The sequence below is a fragment of the Pinus tabuliformis genome, chromosome 5_1 (assembly GCF_031772625.1).
Source record: "Pinus tabuliformis cultivar Carrire ecotype Pingquan chromosome 5_1, CPIR1, whole genome shotgun sequence".
Classification (NCBI taxonomy): Eukaryota; Viridiplantae; Streptophyta; class Pinopsida; order Pinales; family Pinaceae; genus Pinus; species Pinus tabuliformis.
In genome coordinates this window covers 404,356,388-404,379,065 of record NC_142305.1, presented here as the reverse complement: position 1 = coordinate 404,379,065, position 22,678 = coordinate 404,356,388, and the positions used below count along the sequence as shown (strand labels likewise).

The 22,678-nt window shown below is 38.1% G+C and overlaps 1 protein-coding gene across 1 annotated transcript in view; it reads left to right on the top strand.

The window, feature by feature from the left end:
* Positions 1-21,656, top strand: part of LOC149165184 (rhomboid-like protein 20) — a 50,745-nt gene extending 29,089 nt beyond the window's left edge. Inside the window, exons 2-3 of the mRNA XM_089429738.1 lie at positions 18,375-18,482; positions 21,162-21,656. Of these exons, the coding sequence (XP_089285864.1) occupies positions 18,375-18,482; positions 21,162-21,656 (603 nt within the window). The remainder of the gene's footprint in view (positions 1-18,374; positions 18,483-21,161) is intronic.
* The last annotated feature ends 1,022 nt before the right edge of the window (positions 21,657-22,678 follow it).

The following is a 22,678-nucleotide window of genomic DNA, read 5'->3' as shown; positions in this document are numbered from 1 at the left end:
GGCAGAAATTGATCATTTTTTTGGACTTAAAGGCAGCTGCATTGTCAGTGATGATTTTCTCAGGGCAGCCAAATCTGGAAAGGATATTGCACTCAAGGAATTGGATAATGATGGTGTCATTGGCCTGTCTACAGGGAATGGATTCAACCCACTTAGTGAAATAGTCAGTGGCTGTTAGGATCCATTTGTGCTGGCCTGAGGAAGAGGGATGGATTTCTCCAATGAAGTCAAGACCCCATTATTGAAAAAGTTGTTCGGTTGAGATGGGTTTAAGGGGCAGGGGTAACAGCTTTCTCTTGCCCTCAAAAATTTGGCATTTGTGACATGACATGGCAAACTTCTTTACATCTGCAAAAAGAGAGGGCCAATAGAAACCAGCCCTTAAAATTTTATCAGCAGTGGACTTCCAATATAGATGTTCTCCACAGTCACCTGCATGGAATTCTTTCATGACATTGTTAGTTTCATTCATGGTTAAACAATTAAGCAATATACCTTCATGATTTCTCCAAAATAATGCACCGTCTATAACACAAAACTTTAAAGCCTTCATTTTCAAAAATCTTTTCTTGGTTCTGGACAATCCTGGTGGAGCACACAGGTTTAACAATACAAAGCATATATCAGCGTACCATGGGGATTGTAAAAATATTTCACTGATCTGTGGAGTCGCCAGCTCCGGTTCATTGTCCAGCTGGTTAATGTCTAAGGCTTGGAAGTTTGTTTCGGACATTAGTTTAGCTAAACCTTGTCCTTTTATCAGCTTGGTTGGTTTTATTTCTATGTCATATTCAAGGATGTTCACAATCCACTTGCCTCTTTTGCCTTCTAATCCCTCTTGAGTCAATATGTCCTTTACAGCAGCATGTGGGACATAGGCAATCACATGTGAATATAAAATGTACACTCTCAAATCCTTGATGGCCTTAAGAAGTGTGTAGGCCTGCTTTTCCATTATTGGGTACTTCAAAGGAGCATCTCTTAAGGCTCGGCTGAAACAAGTGATTGGTTTTTCAGCTCCTTGTTCATCCTTTTGTAGCAGGACAACTGCTATTGTGTGGTCAGATGCAAATGAAAATATGATAAAATCTTTGTCAAATTGTGGGCTAGTTAGGACAAGGGTTTGTGTTAAGGCTGATTTGATACTCTCAAATGCTTTCTTGGTTTCAAGAGACCATTTTACCTTGGCATCCTTCTTTAACATATTGCTTAACAATCTTATCAGCTCAGCTAGATTTGGAATAAATCTTCTCAAGAAGTTGATTTTCCCAAGGAATGCTTGTAGCTCTTTAATGTTTCTTGGAAATGGGATTTGGAGGATGGCTTGTATTCTTTCAGGATCAATTCTGATCCCATCCTTTGATATGATGTGGCCAAGTAATTTGCCTTCTTCAAGGCCAAACAGAGACTTCTTGGGGTTCAAGGAAATGCCATATTTCCTACATGTCATGAAAATTTGCCTGAGATGCTTGAGATGTTCTTCATCAGATTTGGAAAATGGGGTTAAGTCATCAAGGTAGACAACTAGGAAGTCATGTATTTCTCTGGCGAAAGCAATATCCATTGCACGTTGAAAGGTAGCACCAGCGTTTTTAAGACCAAATGGCATCTTTACATACTTAAATGTTCCCCAGGGTGTGGTAAAAGTTGCTTTGTCTTGGTCGTCTGGGTGAACAAGTATTTGGTTGAAACCCGAAAAACCATCTAGCAAGGAGATTCTAGATGATCCCACTACCCTTTGTAGGATGTGGTCCATTTTAGGCAAAGGGTAATGGTCTTTGAGGGAGACTTGGTTTAAATTTCTGAGATGTACACAAAGTCTAATTTCACCTGTCTTTTTTCTCGTAGGAACAAGATTGGACACCCATTCAGAAAATCTGATGGGTGCTATGATGCCTGCTTCAAACATCCTCTTTACTTCCTTCTCAATCGGGGGAAGAAGCATAGGGTTAATTCTTCTAAGTTTCTGCTTGAAGGGTTTCTAGTTTGGTTTTAAAGGAATGGTGTGTTGGATCACCGAGGTGTCATAGGATTTTAGATCCTCATAGCTCCAAGCAAATACATCTTGGAACTCTTTGAATAAGTCAATGTACTTGGGCTTTTGATCAGGTGGTAAATTTTTGGACAGTTTGATCATTTTAGGCTTTTCTGTTGTCCCAATGTTGTGTTCCTCTATATCATTGTTTATGGGCTGAAATTTTGGCTTTCTTGGCACGTCATTAGTATAAAACATGTCTTCTAATTGGGTTAGGCCATCAGGCAGAAAATTATCCTTTAAGTCAATGATCTCTGCCTCTGTTTTGGCTATATCTTCCAAGTGTATTTGTTTCAGTTGTTCTATGTTTTCTTCGTCAAAAATAGTTGGTTTCAGGATTTTCTTGACTGTTGCACCGGTTACATCTTGCTGATTTTCAGTTGTTTGGTGTTCTGGATCTGTCATAGTGTCCATGTCAATGTTAATATTCGAAAACTCATGCTCAAGGGTGAGGAAATTGTTAATCTGGGCATCGTTTTCGAATACTTTCCAGTCTCTAATGTTATTTGGGACTGCGGGCCTATGTTTTATTTCAGCTATGAAGTGATGGTTTGGGTCAAAAGGAAGTTTGCATGTACTAGCAAAGGTGGCTAGGCTGTGTGCATGAATGTTGTGATTTTTGGAAATCTTGTCAACTTGAATTCAGTGAATGCCTGGAGTATATTAGTAGCAGCGGTCCTATAGGCTCTCATTCTGTTGTCATTGGTTACAAAATTACCTTTCATCTGTTGTATGATTAAATCAGAGTCTCCTAAAATAGACACTTTTGCAGCTCCTAGAGCTTTGAGGAGTTTAAGGCCTAGCAGCAGAGCCTCATACTCTGCCATGTTATTTGTGCATTTGAAATTCAGTCTGCAGGCATGACCTTCTGCATGGTTGTTATATGTATTGTGAATCCAGACACCTGCCCCTGCTCCTAACTTTTTAACAGATCCATCAAACTCTAAATACCAAATGATTTCTTGCTTATGGTCAGTATCAAGAGATTGAGCTGTTTTAGGATTGGGCAGTTTTAAAATTTCTGTTTGGGGAATTTCTTTTGGTAGGCTGGTTGCATTAACTGCTGCGACAATTTCGTGGGTATGTGCATCCAACTCTTCGTTGATGTGTGCTTGTTGTTCTAGAGCGAAGGGCTCATTATCAATTGAAACATTTGTATCATCATTAAACAAAATAAAGGAATCCATATCAGAGTGGAGTGAGTAAATGGGAAAATTTTCAGGCTTGCTCTCACTACATACCACATATTTCATGAGCGTTTCTCTATATAGTCTCTTTGGTTGCCCGAAGACTGAAATGGTGGCATAGGAAAGATCTAATTGAAGGGATCCTTGGAGCTTTTCTCCCCATGATCTTGACAGGAGCATACCGTACTTTGGTGGAATGTCAGCAACCACTACATCCATGAGGATGGTCTTGTTGGGATATTGGACTAAGGAGACACACAAGTCTTTGATGAGGCCTAGGCATTTCACTTGACTTGAGTCAAATGAGTATAAATCTTTGTAAGGTCTTGTAACATCAAGATTCAGTTTTTCCATAACTGCTTTGGGCATAAGATTGTGCGATGCCCCTGAGTCAAACATAGCACTGTGCAAAACTTTGTCATGTATATGCAAACTGACATAAAAGGGTGGGACAGGTCCATGTGTTGATTTTCCATTAACTTCTGGGCCAAACAACAGCTCTAGGGTGTCATCTAAAACATTTACATCCTCCTTAACCTCTGGAATTTGAAGTGATCTTTGAATTTGTTGCCTATATACATCGTGTTTGGCCAGTTCTGAGAGGGGAATGGATATCGTCAACTTAGTTATTTCTGCCTCTAAATTAAATGATTTTTCCAATGGCGTCTTGGTGTTGATAATGGCAGTTTTTTCTGTTTCATTTGAATTGTCTGCGTTTCGCTCTTGTTTATCATTGCTATGGGAAGTTTTAGCTTGCGGTTTTTCAACTTCAGGAAAGTTTTGGGAACCCTGTTCGAGCTTTCTTTCGAGGAAGGAGGTGGTAAAGGTTGATCTTTGGAAGACTATATTTCTGTTATGTCTTCTACCGTTACTTGATGCGGGTTTGGAACAGGTATATCAACTGGTTCTATTATGACAGCCTTGCCTTTGATCTTGTTGGGCTGTTTGCCATCCTTTGTTTTGCTAGGTTCAGAAATGTCAATGGTCCTAGTTCTCAGCTTATATTGTTTGTGTACTTCATACATAGCAGTATCATAACCCTGTTTATAATCAAAAGACTCACCAGATTTAGTCTGAAACTGATTGTAATCGGGTTCATTTTGGTCTTCTTGGGACAGGACAGTTTGATCCTCGCCCTTTAGATCCATTAAGTTCATGTGAGTGTCCTCTATGGGTTCACCAGAAGTAGATCCTTCAACATAGTTATCTTAAAAAGGGGGTCTTATATCATGGTCTTGGGTGGGTCTACCAACATTTGTGTTCTGCGTTTTCCTAAAATTTGGGTTCCTTATGGTATTGGACTGCTGTCCTTCCCATGATGCTTTTCTCTTGACATTTTCTACTCTTTCTCCCAGCCTTTGCAGGCCACTGATGATAGCATCAAGATTTTGATCAAAAGCTGAGGGTTCTTCCTTAAAGGTGGTTCTTCTTTCCATTCTAGCTCTGTTTCTTTTGGCAATTAAATTGGCTTCTACGCTAACAGCAACATTTTGCATGTCCGCAAGGGTTTGAGGAGCTCTTTCTTTTAACTGGTATGCCATATCCGGGTCGAATCCATCGAGAAATTTGTACAAGGCAAGGTCAGGTGGAGGCCTTAAGTTCTGTGGTATTGTGTTATATACATTATTGAATCTTGCACAGTACTCCAAAACAGTCTCTTGAGGACCTCGTTTGATCATATCATATTCAGCTAGTATGTGCAAGGGGTATTTCTTTTTCTCCCATCTGTTGGTAAAGGATTGGTAAAGCTCATCTGGGGTGGTTATGGAATTTGCAGCAAGTGATCTGAACCAAGTTAGGGTTTTCAAAAATAGCTGGAGGGTTAGGATCTGGATTTGACCTTGTATATCGTGGATTTTTCTTGGGAGCCAGCTTCTGAATTGTTTTTTTTTTTTGGGTATTTTTCCTAGGAATGTTTTTGTAATCAACAAGGGACTAATTAAAATTTGGGACAGCTTATTTGTAACTTAAAACTAGCATGAAGATTGACTGAAGCAGCATTTATTTACTCCTGTTAATGCAAAGCAAAAAACAGTTTCAAAGGCTTCCTGGCTGACATTCAGGCTTCATCTGTAGTTTTAAGAGATAAACAGCAATTGGAAAGTTTGATTTATGGTCTCAGCGGAGCTTTCTTACCTTCTTCGTGAAACTATCTGAGGAAGTTCCCCAGTGGAGTCGCCATTATGTTATCACTCAGGTTGTCCTTAAGCTCTGGAAAAGGATACGGCCGAGGTAACCACAGACCAACTTTGGACTGCAGGTTCTAGCCAACCTGCAATCAGAGAGGGCTCTCTCTTTTATATTTAGCTTTGTTGAAAAGGATTTTAGGCTAGGTTTTGAGTTCAGAGGGTTTTTGTTTTGTTTTTGGTGGGAAAATTGATGTCTTCAGACAGAGAGGCAAGGCATAGGCTGGGAGTTTCAAACCATTGGGCGTGGAGTCGAGGAGGAGAACTGCTGGTGCACTTCTTCAGTCACAAGAGAGGGAAAGTGGAGCCAGATAGCTGCGCATGAAACAATATTTCAGGTTTAAGTGATGGAAAGAATGCTAAGTAATGAGAGGCAGTTAAGAATCTCTCAATCGGCTTAACAGATGGGGGTAACAGAGCTCTACCTAGGGGTAGTAAAGAATCCCTAGATAATTGGCTAGCACAGGTGAATCGGGGTAAATATGAGCCCTTCATTCATAACCAATTCATTCAGAGGAAAACATAAAGAAACAGCAGAAATTGAGCATAGAGTGTACTTAAACAAATTCTAAGCTATTCTTTCTTTCTGCTATCTAGATAGTGGTAAACAATAAACAGAGGTAAGATGCACTTATTGCTTCAGACTGCAGCACAAGAATTCCATCTTCATATCTCCAAAAACATTCATTTACAACAGACAGTTTGCCCTCCAAGCTTTCAGCAATCTTTGATTATAGAAAAACCCAGGTATACAAGGCGAGTCTCTAGTGAAAATTCTCAATTTTCCAACCCCTGTAACAATGTAGAGGGCGATATATATAGGGAAAAACTCTCTACAACTGCCTTTATTACAACTTGACCTAAACAGGTCTGAAAGAAAGATGATTACTTGACCTAATCCTATCCAGAAATAAATGCAAAAAATATCTCGGGCTGCGCTCAGGGCTGCCTTATCAAAACTGAGTAAATGATGTAGTCCTTGGCGGCTTGGTGCAGTGCTTTCTGCAATAAATGTGTATGGGTTTCTGCTTCTTTGTTGTCGGTCTGCATTTAAAGCTTTAACTGTGATTTGAGGGCAAGGATGGGCTTACGCCTCTTGATTTGACTTTCTGTGGGGCTCATCAATGTTCAGGTGCTTCGAGCCCCTAAAAAATCTTGACTGATACTCTTTGGCTCTTCTTCTTCCTCTGATACTCTTTGACAATAAACTGGGCCATTGTTTTCCTTTGCTGTGGGTCTAATCACAAATTAATGGCCGATGTTTAGCCTATGCTTCCTCTAGAACTGTCTTCTGCTCCTTCCGGCAAGCTTCGCGAAGAAAAATGGGTCATTCGGCGCCTTTCGGGCTTCCTGGGGGCTACAAAATGAAAAGATTCCCTAAAGATTCCCCATTTCGGCCTAAAAAATCCAGCGATGCGCAAATCGCTCATCAAAAACTGCCTCAGAAACTGATTTCGAGGCTCCGAAGTGCGATTTTTTGCTCCTTCGCGCCAAAAAAGTGATGATGACGTCAGCGATGGGACCTCATAAGGCGGGTGACGTCAGCGATGACGTCAGCATGATGACGTCATCATGTACGGACAGTGACGTGGCAGGTATAGTGGCTCTGATGATGTGGCATGACACGTGGCAGGTCACTCAGCGGTACAGTGGAAGGAGGCCACGCAGGCAAATGACATGTCATGTTGACTAGGCAGGGAGGTGATGCAGGAGGGTGACGTCGCAAGGGAAATGGCGGTAAGCGGTTTTGGGCGCACCGCCTTAGCGCCTGGGTGGTTTTGGAGGGAGGGGCTCCGCCACACCCGAGAGCTTGACGCGTGGCGGGAGTACGGCAGTAATACCGCCCATCTCCCGGACGCTAAGCTTCGGGCGGTTCGGGGATGGGAGGGCCCATCAGCCGTAGATCTGCGGGGCAGACGATCCAATGGCTAGCGGCGATGGTGAGTCGGTGGGGGTATATGGGCAGGGAATATGCGCGGGATATTCCGAATTTAATAAAGCGTGCGGGTGGGTTTAGACTTAGGGAAAGGGGTTTTATGGGTTTAAAATGAGCGCGGTTAATGTATTTATAGTTGGGGCTTAGGGATAAGGGGTCAAACATGGTTTTTTGCAAGCGGGTTTAACAATTTATGCCTGAAACTTAGGATAAGGTGGCAAAAAGTGGGTTTTTTTAGGGTTTTAGGGATAGGGAAGAGGTTGTTAGCATGACCAGGCGTCATCTAACCCCTGTTATGACTCGGATGGGCTAAAAACAGCCCTAGGTGGACCATTTTTTCCCGGACTTATAAAAATATGGCTATATTGCCAGGGAGGGGATATTTACATAAGGGAATTTTATATACAAAGTTTTAGTAGGGGAAGGGGGAAAACTGATAGGGAGTTATATACTAGAGTTAGTAGTTAATATGGAGATGATAAGCAGGCGCCAAGGTCAGGGACCTTGGGCTAATTTTGGGGAAAAGAATTTGAAAAGAAATAAAATCCTTGAGTGAAGCAGATCTTCACCAAGGCAATCTGATGCGGAGGATGATGGAACTAAGAGGAATCAAGCAGATCTTGACCTCTTTAATTAGTAAGTGACTTAAGGAATTAGAAGAAGGGGGAGTTGGTGATGTCCACCTTTGAGATCCTTTGAATGAAAACTGCCTGCACTGTGATCCGGAAAAATATACACTTAGTAACACAAAATTGATCATAAGTCATCTTTCTGCAACCTCTCAGCTACCTACCCAGCCTACTCATCTAACATTTTTTCTTCTTTTTTTGGTTGGGTGCACTTAGACTTGCAGACCCAGATTTACAATTTTTCTTTTTAATGTTTCCTATCTAGCTCTACACTTATTTCTGCCAGGGCCTAGATTAAACAGTTGGGTCCCTTTGATTCTCTACCTATCTACAAATCTGCCAAGATTAAACTGTTTGGACAGACACATTTCTCTATATTCTAAAACAGGAAATTGAAACCTAGGAAGGCCAAGATTAGACTGTTTGGACCTTCCTTAAATGAAAACTCTTCAAAACTGGAACAACTCATCAAAATTGGAATCAGTAGTGGCATTTGGACTAGCACACTTCATGGCTTTCTTCTTTGGCTTCTTCTGGAAATATGGAACACTGCAGCTTTCAAAGTATGACATATTTGGCATGTAAAAATGTCAATCATGAAAGATGAAACCCTGTTGCAACAGGAGGCTAACACCGCCCTGCAAACATCTATATATGGATCCCTCATCCTAGAGATCTAGAGGCTGGAATCTTGTATTTTGTAAGGAAGTGTTGTTGGTTTCTCTGTGCAACATTGTATTGTTGGGTGATCTAAACGTTTCATGAAGTGAAGAGGGCTTTCATGCTGGGAGGATGGTGCTGGGTTAGACCAATGGGTTGTAATCCTCTCTTCTACTATTTCTATCAATAAAGCTATTTGAGTTTTCCTCCATATTCTTGTATATCTTTGAATCTTATATTGATATATGCATTTGTATGGTTAATATACATCTCATCCTATATTTTTTATGGTTATAGATCTTTATGCTTTGATGGTATTATTCTGCTTTGACTGTACAGGTGCTCTTTGAGGCGGGACAAGTAAGGAAGGAGTGGTGAGTTTCTGTTAAAGGGGAAAGGAAACAAGCAAGGAGCCAAGCAAAAGACTGAGGTTCGTACGCTCTGCTTCTTTCTCATCTATCTCTCATAAAGTAAAACACAAGTGTCTTTAGTTTGTTTGTTTCTAAGATAGCTACCCATCTTAGTGGGACTAGCAGCTCTGAATGGAGACTAGTTTTCCCGATAACACCATGTAGTCCCCATATTGTTATTATTGTGCCCTTACATTATTATTTTTATGTCAGCTCTGATTATATTATGACCCCTTAGAATCCTATATATATAAAGGAGGTGTTGTCATTTGTATCATCCAAGAATTGTTCATTTGTGTAATGTAAAGGAGGTTGCCCTCTTGAAGAGGCTAAATTCTAAGGATTTTATCTTTCTTTTCTATCCTTTTGTGAGCTAGTTTCATAACATTTGGTATTAGAGCTTTGGATTCTAGGGTTTCACTGCTCCAAATAGGTCATCGTGGCATTTTCGCTATAACTGTTTTTCTACGACATTTTAGAAGCTAAAAAAAACCCATTTGAGGCGAAATCTCTCTGAAACTCGTGTATGAATTTCATATCTTCTCACGCTATATTTTTGGAGATATGATATGAGGAAGTTAGGGTTTTACAAGCTCTAGAATTTCATCTAAAATAGTCTGTCATTGAATTTTCGCTATAACTTTTTGATACCAAGTTTCAGAAGCTAAAAAAAACCATTTGAGAAGAAATCAATCTAAACCTAGAGTCCAAATTTTAGATCTTGTTTCGCTATATTTGCAAATATATGATATGAGGAAGTTAAGGTTTTGGAACAATCCCAAATTACATCCTAAATAAGTGACCTAGGGAAAATCATCATAACTATCTCTCTGAGCATCAGATTGAAATTTCATAAGTTACAGAAAGAATACAGACTGTAATTTTCTGTGTATATTTTTTAGATCCAAAGGTCAAAACAATGACACATGGCACTTCATACAAGTTAGCTCTTCTAAAAAGGTATATAATCAGGTCATCCTAGGACATTGTGCATAACTCTTTCTTGGATAATCCAATTTTGATTAGACTGGTGGAATTGGAAGGAGAACGCAAAGGGCTACTACAGGTTGTGATTTCAGAATTGGAAGATCCAATATTACAAAGTTATAGTCGTTTCGAGATCAATCTCCCAAAATCAAGAAAACGTAATATGAGGAAGTTTGAAGGCAAGGATTCGGTAAATTGGATAATACAGATGGGGAAATATTTTGATCTACATGGTGTACCACTATTACAAATGGTACGTATTGCATCTAATTATTTAGAACCAAATCAATTTCTATGGTATAAAGGGATTTTTTCACGTAAACCACTTGCCATGTGGTCAATTTTCATGGAGGAAATGACAACACATTATGAGGATACCAAGAGCAACACCTTCTTTAGGAAATTGATAAATCTCAAACGAAAGGGTTCATTAGCAGAGAAAATTGATGACTTTCAAAAATTTAATATAAGAGTAAATGATAAACTAGGGAAGCAAAAGATAAATAGTTTTATCTATGCCATGGAAGATGATATCAGTGATATGAAATCATATTGGAAAAAGGGCATGGAATATTTAGAGTAATACATGGGAGGTTTGAAGGAAGGTGGGGCAAAGATGCTACAAGAAAGGCCTCCTAATGACGAAAATGATCAAGAAACATCAAAAGAAGAGGAAATACACCGAGAACCAACCCTAGAGAAAGAAAAAATGAATCAAACCATATCTTGTATTGCAATGGTAGGAATTACCACTCCTCAAACTCTCAAGATAGAAGGACATATCACGAAGAACAAGGTTCAAGCAGTGAAATATCAGGAAGAAAAGTATCAAGAAACATAAAAAGAAAAGGATACTCACTAGGAATCAACAACAAAGAAAGAAGAAATGAATCCAACCATATCTTGTAATTTATTGGTCAGAATTACCAGTCCTCAAAATAAAGAGATATGACATATCAAGAAGAAAAAGGTAATATTGTTGATTGATTTGGGTAGTACCCATAATTTTATTCATTGTAAGATAGCCAAGGAATTGAATTGCTTCCTATATCCAACACGAGAGTGTCAAGTGATGGTTGTAAGTGGAGGAACCATAAATTGCTTTGGAAAGTGCCATAATATCAACCTATCCATGGGAGAATATGTATTGAATAGCCCAATGCTTTCCGTTCCAATGGGTGGTACTGATGTTATACTAGGAGTCCATTAGCTATAATCCTTGGGTACAATAACTTTTAATTTTCAAGAAATTCTCATGAAATTTTCTTTGGAAGGAAAGGAAGTTAAACTAAGGGGTATCACAGGGAAACCAGGAAATATAATCAACTCTAATAGAATGACAAAGCTTCTAAAGAAACAACAATGAGGCGTAATTTCAAAATTATGTTCGCTAATGGTTCCAACATCGAAATCATCTATTTCTCTAGATCTCTAAACAGTCTTTGACAATCATTCCAAGGTATTTTAGGCTCGTAAAGGTCTCCCACATATTCGTGATCATCATCATGCTATTCATTTGATTCCAGGAAGTGTTACTCCAATCATCGGGCCTTATAGATATCCATATACCTAAAGGAGTGAAATTGAACATATGGTTGCAGAAATGGTAGAGGTGTTGAGCAGTAAAAAGGGTCTTCTTCACCTCTATTTACCGTACATTAATTATCAATCCAAGTACGATTTGTTATCTCAAAGAGTGTACTCAGTCTGAGGCGGTCACTTGTCAAGGGCAATGCTAGTAGTATAGTGCTTTTACAAGAGTATCTAAATTCTGGAAACAAACTGTAAATGTAATGGAAAGAAATGGAAATGCTTTGTAACTAAATCATTCATTTAAGAAACCACAACACTTCGTCAGTCAAGGGTGTAGTAATGATAACTCTTCCCTTTGTAAACTGATGCAAATGAAAAGAAATCAAAGAGAAGATCTCCAATCTCGGAACCAGATGACAATGGTCAATGTTCACTACAGTTGTAGACTGTTCTGTTCAGACCAAAGCAATTACTTAAAATGATAATTCAATTAACAAAAAGGCAAACAACAACTAATCTATTGAAAGGATTGAACAACAAGTTTTAACTTACGGAAATGAATGAAACAACAATCATAATATAAAGGAATTAAGTAGCAATATTTAACTTCAGAAATGGTTGGAACATCAAACCAAGAATGGAACAACAAACTAAAGTAAGTCTACAAAATGTTGAAGAGAAACTAAATTCAAAGGTAAACACATAGCAAACTAAATGAAATGTTAACACACAACGAAGTTATAATGATGGAACCAGTAATCTGAGTCTTTAGCATAATAAATATTAACCACTATGATAAAGAAATAGCGATTGCGGTTACAATGGAACGATAATCGAAATGAACAACAATCACACTTAAAGGTAAACCGTAGCTACATACACAATAATACCGATCTGTAAATGCACAGCACCATTACTCTGTAAACTAACAGTAATGTTAATCTATAAAGGAACAACAATGTTACACAGTAATGCCAATCTATAAGGGAACAACAATGCGATACGATTTCAGAATGGATAGCCTAGCATTTTAGTTGCAAAAGATAACCTTACTATTCAAATATGAATGAAATGTGACAGAGCTAGTACACAAAATGATAAGTAACAATAGATTACTAATTGAAGCAAGTAAAAGAAATCAAACCACACACGACATGGAATTGGAAAATAATGGTATAGGAAGCAAGTGATCCACTAGGGTTGGGCCCTCAGCCTCCAGGGACGCATTGCTGCGGTTACTCTAGAATCAAAGATCGAATAGCAACAAAGTTTATATATTAATCATGGAAACAGAGTTACAGTAATCACTCTTTAAAGAGAGTCGATGATCAAAGTTTTGTTTACAATAGTAGATTTTATAAAACAACAATAGTTTGCCCCTTGGGCTAGTAATGTTGTCCCTTTTTATAGCAGCTACGTGGAAATATCAAAGATACAGATATTCTTAAGGTAGCTATCCCTCAGGATCAAAGGATCCTGAGGGATTTTCCATATCGTTATCCTTCAATTACCTCTTCATCCTCTTGCACTAATTTGGTATTTCTTCTTCCTTTTCCTGGCTTATGCACTCCAATCTGGATTGTCTCGTCTGGATGCAGTTCCCTACCAAAGGGACAGTAGTTGGTTTCACCTTGTGTTTTCCTCTGAAATGGCAATCTTCAATTTGTTGGAAATAATACTGAGAGGGAGGTTGAATTAGTATTATCAAGTCAATTATTTTTCATTTCATAATTAGATTTGCATACGCTACTTCAGATAGTGAAACTGGCATATATACACAACTACAGTTAAGGAAACTCACGTATAACTTGCAGACTTATAATTTAATTTACTCTTCAGATGTTGATCATTAATTTGTGTGTCAGAACCAGGAACAGTAAAACAAAACAGACAGTCACACGCAAGAACACAAGATCTAAGGTTGAAACCCAATGTGGGTGAAAACCACCTGCTACAATTCGTCTCTATCTTCTTTCAATTAGAAACTTCTTTTTACAATGGATTTGTACTGGTGCAGTCTTATGCCAGTATGCAGGCTTCTACCTGCAGAAGGCTACAACCTTCTCTCTTTTTCCAGCTTCTCCTGGAAGGGAGCTACAACCCCTTTAGCTCTTGTACTAGCTGATGTACTAGTACGTAGGTGCTAAACTATAGAAGGCTACAACCTTCTCTTTTCTTCTAGGGACCACGTTTCGTAAAATCTCAGACTGGATCCATCAATGACAATAATCAAACATCAAATACATTTGCATCAACCAATCTCCTTTGCTTCAATCAAACAATTACTTCTCTGAATGTGATAACCAGACTACATTGACAGTAATCAGAAACCAATCCTAAACCCAGAACACTGCAGCAATAAATAGAAGTATCTAAAACATATTTCATGAGACGCACACTACTTCAATATGTATAACTTGCATACATACCCTTCTTTATTAAGACCAACCATCGTATACACTGCTTTGACTTACTAAACCAGCGTGGATACGTGCCTCTGCTATGCCGAACCTGCGTACAGATCTATAAAAGATAATTTACCCTTTTCACTTATTCAGACATGATTTATACCCAGATTATCAGATTTATAGATCAAGTCATGCACCAAATATAACAGATCAAAATCACACAAAGATAATACTATTCAAGCCTTAAGATCTTCACCCAAAAATAGAACTTATCCTTCTTCTTGCGCTTAGGTTCCTCCTTGGTTCAGATCCAGCTGTTTGGTCAATTTAGTGTGATCTAAATTTCTGTTTATAATGTCAACCCGGGGTTCGTAAACTGACGAAGTGAAGTGTACTATATGTACTAGATAACCATTTCTTTAATCTTTTGTCGTTTTTTAGTTTATTTTTGGATTTATCTTTCCCTAATGTGTGATGGTGAGAGTGAAAGTGAAGTATGAAGTATGGACAGTGATGGTGGTTTCTACAGTGATTTCCTCAAACTTGAAAGCTCTCAAGAAGAAAGCTAAACTGAAATCAATTCTTAAGAGAAAGTAAATGCATCAAAAAGTGAACTAATGACAATGGCCCAGTATCCTTGCTGCTGAATGATAAGAAAGTAAAAATTGAACTTAAAGCAACTCAAACCAAAAGCAAAGCAACTAACTCACACTACTCAAACTCTTCAGATCCTTTACCCTTCAACTCAATCTACCTTGTGGGAAGTAATCATGAATAAGTCAAGCAATATGCTATCTAAATGGAAAGAAATTAAATTGCATAAAAGAAACTAGTCACACTACTTTAACTCTTCTGGTCCTTTACCCTTCAGCTCAATCTACCTTGTGGGAAGCAACCATGAATAAGTTTAAGCAATATGATAACTAAATTGCAAGAAATTAAATTGCAGAAAAGAAACTAATCACACTACTTCAACTCTTCTGATCCTTTACCCTTCAGCTCAATCTACCTTGTGGGAAGCAATCATGAATAAGTTTAAGCAATATGATAACTAAATCACACTACAGTTAGTGATATTCTGATTTCTTGCTAATAGAGACACTTCACTATAGAAAGAAACCATAAATTGATGAGCAGTATGATATCCAAATAACAAAGAAAATAAGTAAGCAAATCACAACTTGGAAAAGACAGTGCTGAAATTAAACTTCAGAAAATGAAAGAACTTCAGAAAATGAAAGTTAGCAGGAAGGACAAGATGATCTCATATGCCAATAGTTATCAAAAAGATGAAAATTTGCCCGGGCTGCCTAAGAAAACCTGCAGAAAAGCACTGATCAGTTGACAATTATAAGAAAACAGAGATGAAAATCTAAGCAGCAGTGAGTTAAGAAACATCAAAAGTATGTTATGTACAAGCTAATGATACAAAAACATAATAAAACCAAATGACAACTTTACAAGGCTTCAGCGCGCAGGGGCCCTCTGCCACTTCGGCCGGTCACAAGTAATCACACGAATAAGCTCAGAAAAGTCTCCTCATATATTAAAACAGCAATATGTATAAACAGTGGGGTGGCAACACAATAGTTCAGAATTTACATATCAAGAAAAAAACTCCTTTACAGCGTTCATCGACGCGTTATTTATAATGACAAAATGCTGAGACTAGCTAACTAACTCCTACGCTATTGACTGTATTGACAAAGACACGTAGATCCCTTCATCCGAGATCTAGCGTAACTGTCATAATTTTTATTAAATCTCTGGAGTGGTTGATGTTAGATTCCGGTTACAGAAGTGATCTCCAGGTGTGTTGGTGTCTTCGTGAGCTGAGGATTGTGCCACGTAACGTTCACGTGCTCAAAACAGAGACGTGCCACCACTGAACTCTTTGGTTGGCTCTTCCTTTGACCTCCGTTGACCGTGACCTTCCATGGATAATTTGGCTGCTTCGAAGGGACACGTTCCATGTATTCGTCGCCTGGAGCTTGCCTATGTGGCTCGTTTCTTCATAAGACACCTGTAGCACAGATTTTAACAAAATAGCTGCAGAATCTTGTGCTGGCTGCGGAAACCTGTGCTGGCTGCAGAAATTGACAAGTTTTCGCAGCTGCATGAACAAAAAAACTAAACCAAACAACAGTCATAAGTATAGTCAGAAAACCATGTAAAGAACTCTTTTTAAACTATAATGCAATGATTTAGCAGCTGGGTGGATGCAATAAGTGGAAAAGGAAGGCTGAGAGGGTGTATATGAAGGTGCAGGTTTGAGGCTCAACATACCCCCACTGTGAAGGTGTTGCATGTCCTCATGCAACCAAAATTGAGTTATTTCCCTCTAATCCATGTGTTCTGATGCTTCTGCAAGGACATCTAGCCCTCTTTTCTTCTTCCTTGATGCTAACATCATCCTTGGCTTCCTGACTAGGCATTTGAACTTGAGGTTAATCAATGCTCTGCTTAACTTTTTGCACTTCTTCTTCACTTTTCTATTTTTCTTTTGCCACAGTCCTAAATGGAGCATAGTATTATCATGGACAATCTTGTCTACTTTACTCTGCTCTTTGAGTGCTTCATTTTCTTGTATAATATGCCTATTTAGGACTTCTAACTCAAATATTTCCTGTTTCAAAGACTGAACTTGTGCATCAGGTGGCAGAGAGGTACTTGGTCCTGCAGCTGATTGTTCTAAGGTTTCCAGGTAATTGTATGCTTCTTGTTGATTAGAATCTACCTCAGGTGTCTTTCTCGGCCTAAACTCAAATTCTGATGAAGGAGGACTTCTTTCTCTTTCCGGCCGAAAAGGGCTTTCCTCACGTGGAGGACTTGACTCAATGCTTGGCTGAGTTGGAGATTTCTCAAGTGTCTCTGTTGGGACTCAGAAATGTCATATTTTCATCCACCTTTTTCCTTACATTTCATCATCCCATTAACCTGTTATCATATCACTTTCCTACATACACTTGGGTTTCACCTTCTTATTTTCCATTTTATTCATTTTTGTATTATAAGTGAATTTATGATTAATTATTAGAAAATGTACATATTTTTATATATATCTCAAGAATATGTGAGTTTTGTGATGTAGGAAATATGTGAAGAATTAATATCTCCTCCACCATATCAAGGAGATAATTATGCAAGCCTTTTTCTACGGAGAAAATCATGGAGGCATATCGAGAAAATCATGGAGGCATATCTTATCCTAAGGAGAAGATCATGGAGGCATATCGAGAAAATCATGGAGGCATATCTTATCCTAAGGAGAAAATCATGAAGACATATATTATCCAAGATATGAGAGAGATTTGTGGGATCATGTTTGAGAGATTTGTGCGATGATATCTTGTAATAACGGGAAACTAGTTGAGAGTGCTTGAGAGAATATTGGATATGTAATTATGGAAAGGTTATCTTCCTCATGTATATAAGAGAGTGCTCTCTCTTCATTGGAATAATGAATAATGAATAATAGAGAATGGAGATTAACTTTGAATTTGTAATTTAGTTCTTGTTATATAATTTGACATAGTTTTATTTTTGTGAGCTCACATATGTTGTTTGCCATTCACTTCTTCACATGTTGTATTTATTTTCCTTTATGCAATTTCATGCTTTCCTAGTTAGTGTTTCAATGCTTTAATTTGATTTCAGTAATTTAGATTAGATTAGATTAGTTCCACTTCAGTCCTGCATATATAGTGCATGTGTCTCGTAAGTCTACGGACCTCGGATTGATAAATTAAATAGTTGGGTAAGTACTACAACGGAATTAAACAAACATTGTTTCACCCAACATTTTGGCGCCGTTGCCGGGGAGGCACGATGGATTGAAGTTTAGTTTGATTTCTTTTATGCAAGTGTGTTTAGACATGTTCCTAACTCCGAGGTGTTAAGGCGGTAAGACGTGGGGAACAGCCTACGCATCGCATTCGAGATACCGTAATGGGCTCGACCTCTTATGGATCAGGGCATGTAGGGTGTGTTTACATTTATGCAAGTGTGAATTTTGATTTCTGCAAGTGTGTTTGATTTTCTCAACTGTGAAGAGTGTTTGATGAATTCATGGTTCATGGTTATAATTGAAGCATTCAATTACTCAATTAATGAGCAGTCCTTGTAAGAGGGTTTAATTGAGTATTGAATTCAAGATTATTTCTGTGGTCCTTTTGTTTTTAGTGTGCTGATTTTTATTTGTTTTTTTTTTCTTTCAACATGGTTTTATAATGAGTGTCAGCTTGGAACTACTCACTCAGATCCTTGCAGAAGTTGGAATCTCCTCTTCCCTGGAAAAGGAGATCTGGACAAAAATTGAAAGTTCAACTACTCCCCAAGAAATAAATGAAGATTCAACATCTGAAGAATCCTGCGTATCTGATGGCGAACAACCATTCGAACAGGAGATCGAGGAAGAAGAGCAGCAGATCGGAGAAGAAGAACAGGAATTACAGCATAATCTGAGTGAGAGTAACTGTGCTTATCAAAGCTTCATCGAACAATGGTTCCAGGTAAGTACTAGATTAGATTCATCTTTTAATTTTTTAGTTGATTTGCAGTTACAGCAACCAGACTCATTCACTGTCAAATATTTTCATCCATCATTTGACAAATTGCTACTGAATCTATTGTTGTCACTGCTACGTGAATGGCTTCATTGGAAGTTTAACTACACGTAGCTAATTTGTAAATTCTAATTAGTATAGAGTAGGTAGGCTTTCAGTTTTAGTTTTTGCTTTCATTTTCAGTTCTGCTTTTACCTAGAATAAGTATGCTCTCCTCCTGCGTCTTTGTACGATCTCGAGGATCAGAAAATAGGTTTCAGTTTTGCTTAGAATAAGTATGCTCTTCTCCTGCGTCTTTGTACGATCTCGAGGATCAGAAAATAGGTTTCAGTTTTGCTTAGAATAAGTATGCTCTCCTCCTGCGTCTTTGTACGATCTTGAGGATCAGAAAATAGGGATGATTTAGGCGACCAATTTCAGGAATAAATAAATGTTTTGCAATATGCTTCATCAAAAATATCTTTCAATATGCAAATTTTTGTGTCCATTTGTTAAAAAGAAAATTTAAAACTAACCATTTTTGTTTTTAAAGATAGGATTAATTTCATTTTCTAGACTGTTAATAATAAAAAATAAAATAAAATAATAAAATAATAAAATAAATAAAAATAATAAAAATAATAAAAAAATAATAATAATAATAAAACAGTCAACCAACGCACTCATGTATGGTTTCACACGGGTTATAGCTTGATAGTTGGAAGCTCTAAATTAGCGACGAACATTCTTGTTATCGAGGATTCCGTTGGGGAGGAAACATATTGGACTGTGGAATCCAGGGAGGATCCATCTGGGATTTTATCCTCTTTCGAGGACTCGACTCTAGACATCCATTTGTAAAGCCCGCATGCCATTAAATCAATATTAGCAATCATGATTTCAAAAACATCAATGGACCGTGGGATTTTCAAGATAACCTACTGCCAAACTTCATTCAATAAAACCCAATGCATAATTCAATGACACAGATGGGAAAGAAAACACAGAGAGAGGGGATGATTGTTTTTTTCAAAGCAGAAGAACCCAATTACCCGGCTTTAAAATCTAACAGAGAGAAACCAAATGAAGTCAGCGTCTCCATATTGTTAAAACATAAAAAAATAAAAAAAAAACAGTAAAATAATGGAATTTTCAGGATGGGTAGTAGTCGAGGATCTGGTTGGGCTCTTCTCGTAATTCTCAAAAGGGGTGCAGAACCAAAGAACTAGCCCTGTCTTCAACCAATTGCGGTACAACAGTGATACTATGTGGGATTGCTGCTGATTTGCTTGGATCCAATATTCACACACCCACCCTGATGCTTGCCAACTTTGTTGCCATACCCATAGAACTGAGTTTGGTGGTGCCTTTCTTGCGTCTTGGTGAAGTCATTACTGGCGGGGATCATTTTTCTTTGACTTCAGATGCACTGATGCTTGGCTCGCTGGTTGCAGCGCCCTTCATCTTGGTTGTACTGTATTTTGTTTTTATTCCCTGCTTTAAGTTCTTGGTTCTTAAATTCAGTTCTCATCCACCAAGTCCAAAGAATACACATCATCCTCACCCAGAACCCAAGCCCAAGATGCCAGGGATCCAATCGCTGGGTTTTCCAGTTAAATGCATGAATCTTATGGCAATGAAAACCTTCTGATTCTGATTAGTCAAGTCACAGGCTTGGCAAAGCCAATTGAATTTTGTTGGATTTGACAGGCCATCCATACGCAATCCCTGCAAACGTCAGTTTTCAAAAGCGGTTTGTGATCAAACCGGGACAAATTTAGAAAAAAGAAGACATGGGTTTTTTCCCTAATAGAATGAATTATAAAACCCAGAAATTGTTTGCTTGAATTCCTAACGGTTTGAGAGGGAATCGCGATTCTTCGAGACCCTATTTTGGTAACTGCGTGAATAAAAACGGTTTTGTACATCTGTCTTTTGAAGGCTCTGTCAGGTGGATAGGCTGATTGCCATTTGCTTTATGCATTGTTGCATGTCAAGTATCATATCTTTGCAGCTGTGAAAATCCCCCTCAAGTCCTGCATGATCATCGAGCTCCGACTCCGGCGTTTTGAGAGCCACTTTACCACACTGCTTGGTTTTTGGTGTATTTGCAATGTACGTTCGATGCCCCAATTTCCTGAGGATGATGCACAACTATGCTTATTACTTCTGCCTATTATCAATAAAATGATTCATGTGATGTTGATGTTTCGAGACTGAATGCATAGCCTTTTGTTGACGGATATAATTGCATCCTCCATTGGCAAGGTTAGCGTTGGCGCTGTCCCTTTTTACCACGGCTCCTTTATATGGTCATGTTCAATGCTTCAGCGCAATCCCAATGCCTCCTTACACTCTCTATTACTCTCATTTAAAAGCTGAATTTACTCGTCAAGTTGATAGTAGAGATGATGGTTAATTTTAGTCATGTTTGCGGTGATTCAAACCAGCGTGCCATTTTGACATTTCAGTATTTACATTCCTTATACCAGCGTTTAAAGAACCTTTCATCATAGTATCATGCCACTGATTTTGCATGGATGCCAAAAACAATCGCTGCTATAATGTCCAGACCAAAAGTTCTCAGAGGTTTTCACTTAATTGCTCCCAATCAAATTTCCATTACGAGTGCTTAGTGAGTGATAGTGCTTGATATTTTCCTCATTTATACATTTTTATTTCGATATACCGGTTTCAACATGGTTTCGTATTTTTGGGATCCAATTCTCTGACAAATCATTTGTCTACCTTGCTGGTCCTCAGCCACTTATTTCATCATGGAAAATATCAGGTCTTTGTGAAATCATCGCTGGATTGTCTTATCGACTGCATGTCTTTGGGCTTCGCAGAATTGAGTTCCCTGAGCAATTAGCTTCTACTGTTTCTCGCCTTTCCTTGTCGACTTTGTTAATGGGGCTATCTAACACCTCTTCAAGAGAGAATGTTACAAGGGAGGCTGTTACTTCATATGACACGGAATTTGAGGATGAGTTTGCTGCAACTCCACTTCTTCATGTAACTATAGATCCATCTAAAGAAGCTGTTTCCACATTGGTTATAATGAGCTTTGATAGAAATCTCGCAATTGAAGCACTAGCCCAGACAAATAATGATATTAGCGCAGCAACAAATTCTCATTAATGCTAAAGCGGCATGGTGCTTGGTATCAATGGAGCGGTTGTTCCATATTTCTTGGTTTCATTTTTATCATCATTGATTTGTACACCTTTGGGGTTTTGATAATGATATCTCGTTTATGAAAACCTTTCTTCCATTCATTGTTTATTCTGTTCCAAATTTATGAAATTGTTTTCTGTAACAAAAAAATAAAAATAAAATAAAAATAAAAAATATATAATAAAAAATATATAATAAAAAATAAATAAACATAAAATAAAAATAAATAATAAATAATAAATAATAATTGCCCTCATTCATTCATACACTCACTACTTGTTCCCTAACAAATACAATGCTTTTTCAAATGTTTTAAATGAATTTTTCTGCAAGCCACTAAAAACATTTTGAAAAAGTATTGCACCATCAATAAGTACATTGCATGGGGACATGCAATATTTCTAAGTTGGGGGGAAATAAAAGTATGTTGGACTTTTTGTGAATTTGTGGGCAAAATTAGGATGTATATACTAACAAGTGAAATGAGATTGGTGTTATGTGTAGGACAATGAGAAGCTTATGCAGAAAGCTCAACATTACGATGCGACACCTTTTTCATCCACAATTAGAGTTATTTCGGAAAATAATTAAAAAAATGGACATTTTGTAAATTCTTGAAAATGCGCTAATTTGTTTTTGAGTCACTTCATACAGGAATGATCGATGGAGATGGCACACGAAGATGACAATTTTTATGCAGGAATGGTGCTAAGTTTTTCAGAGTATGCAAAGTGATTTTTCCAAATCACAATGAAACATGCATCATTGGACGCTTGAAGGAACAAATTCTTCACTGCACATATCATGACATTTTCCATTACACACCTTTTGCGTCATGATTACTTCCCTTTTTCCTTCCACATACCTAGACCATCCTTGTGTTGCAGCCCATCTTCCATTTCCTTATCTTTCACAACTTCATGCACGCCTATTTTTCTGAATCGCATACATCCATTTATCCTTTTCAGTTTAGTTTTTCCTTCTAG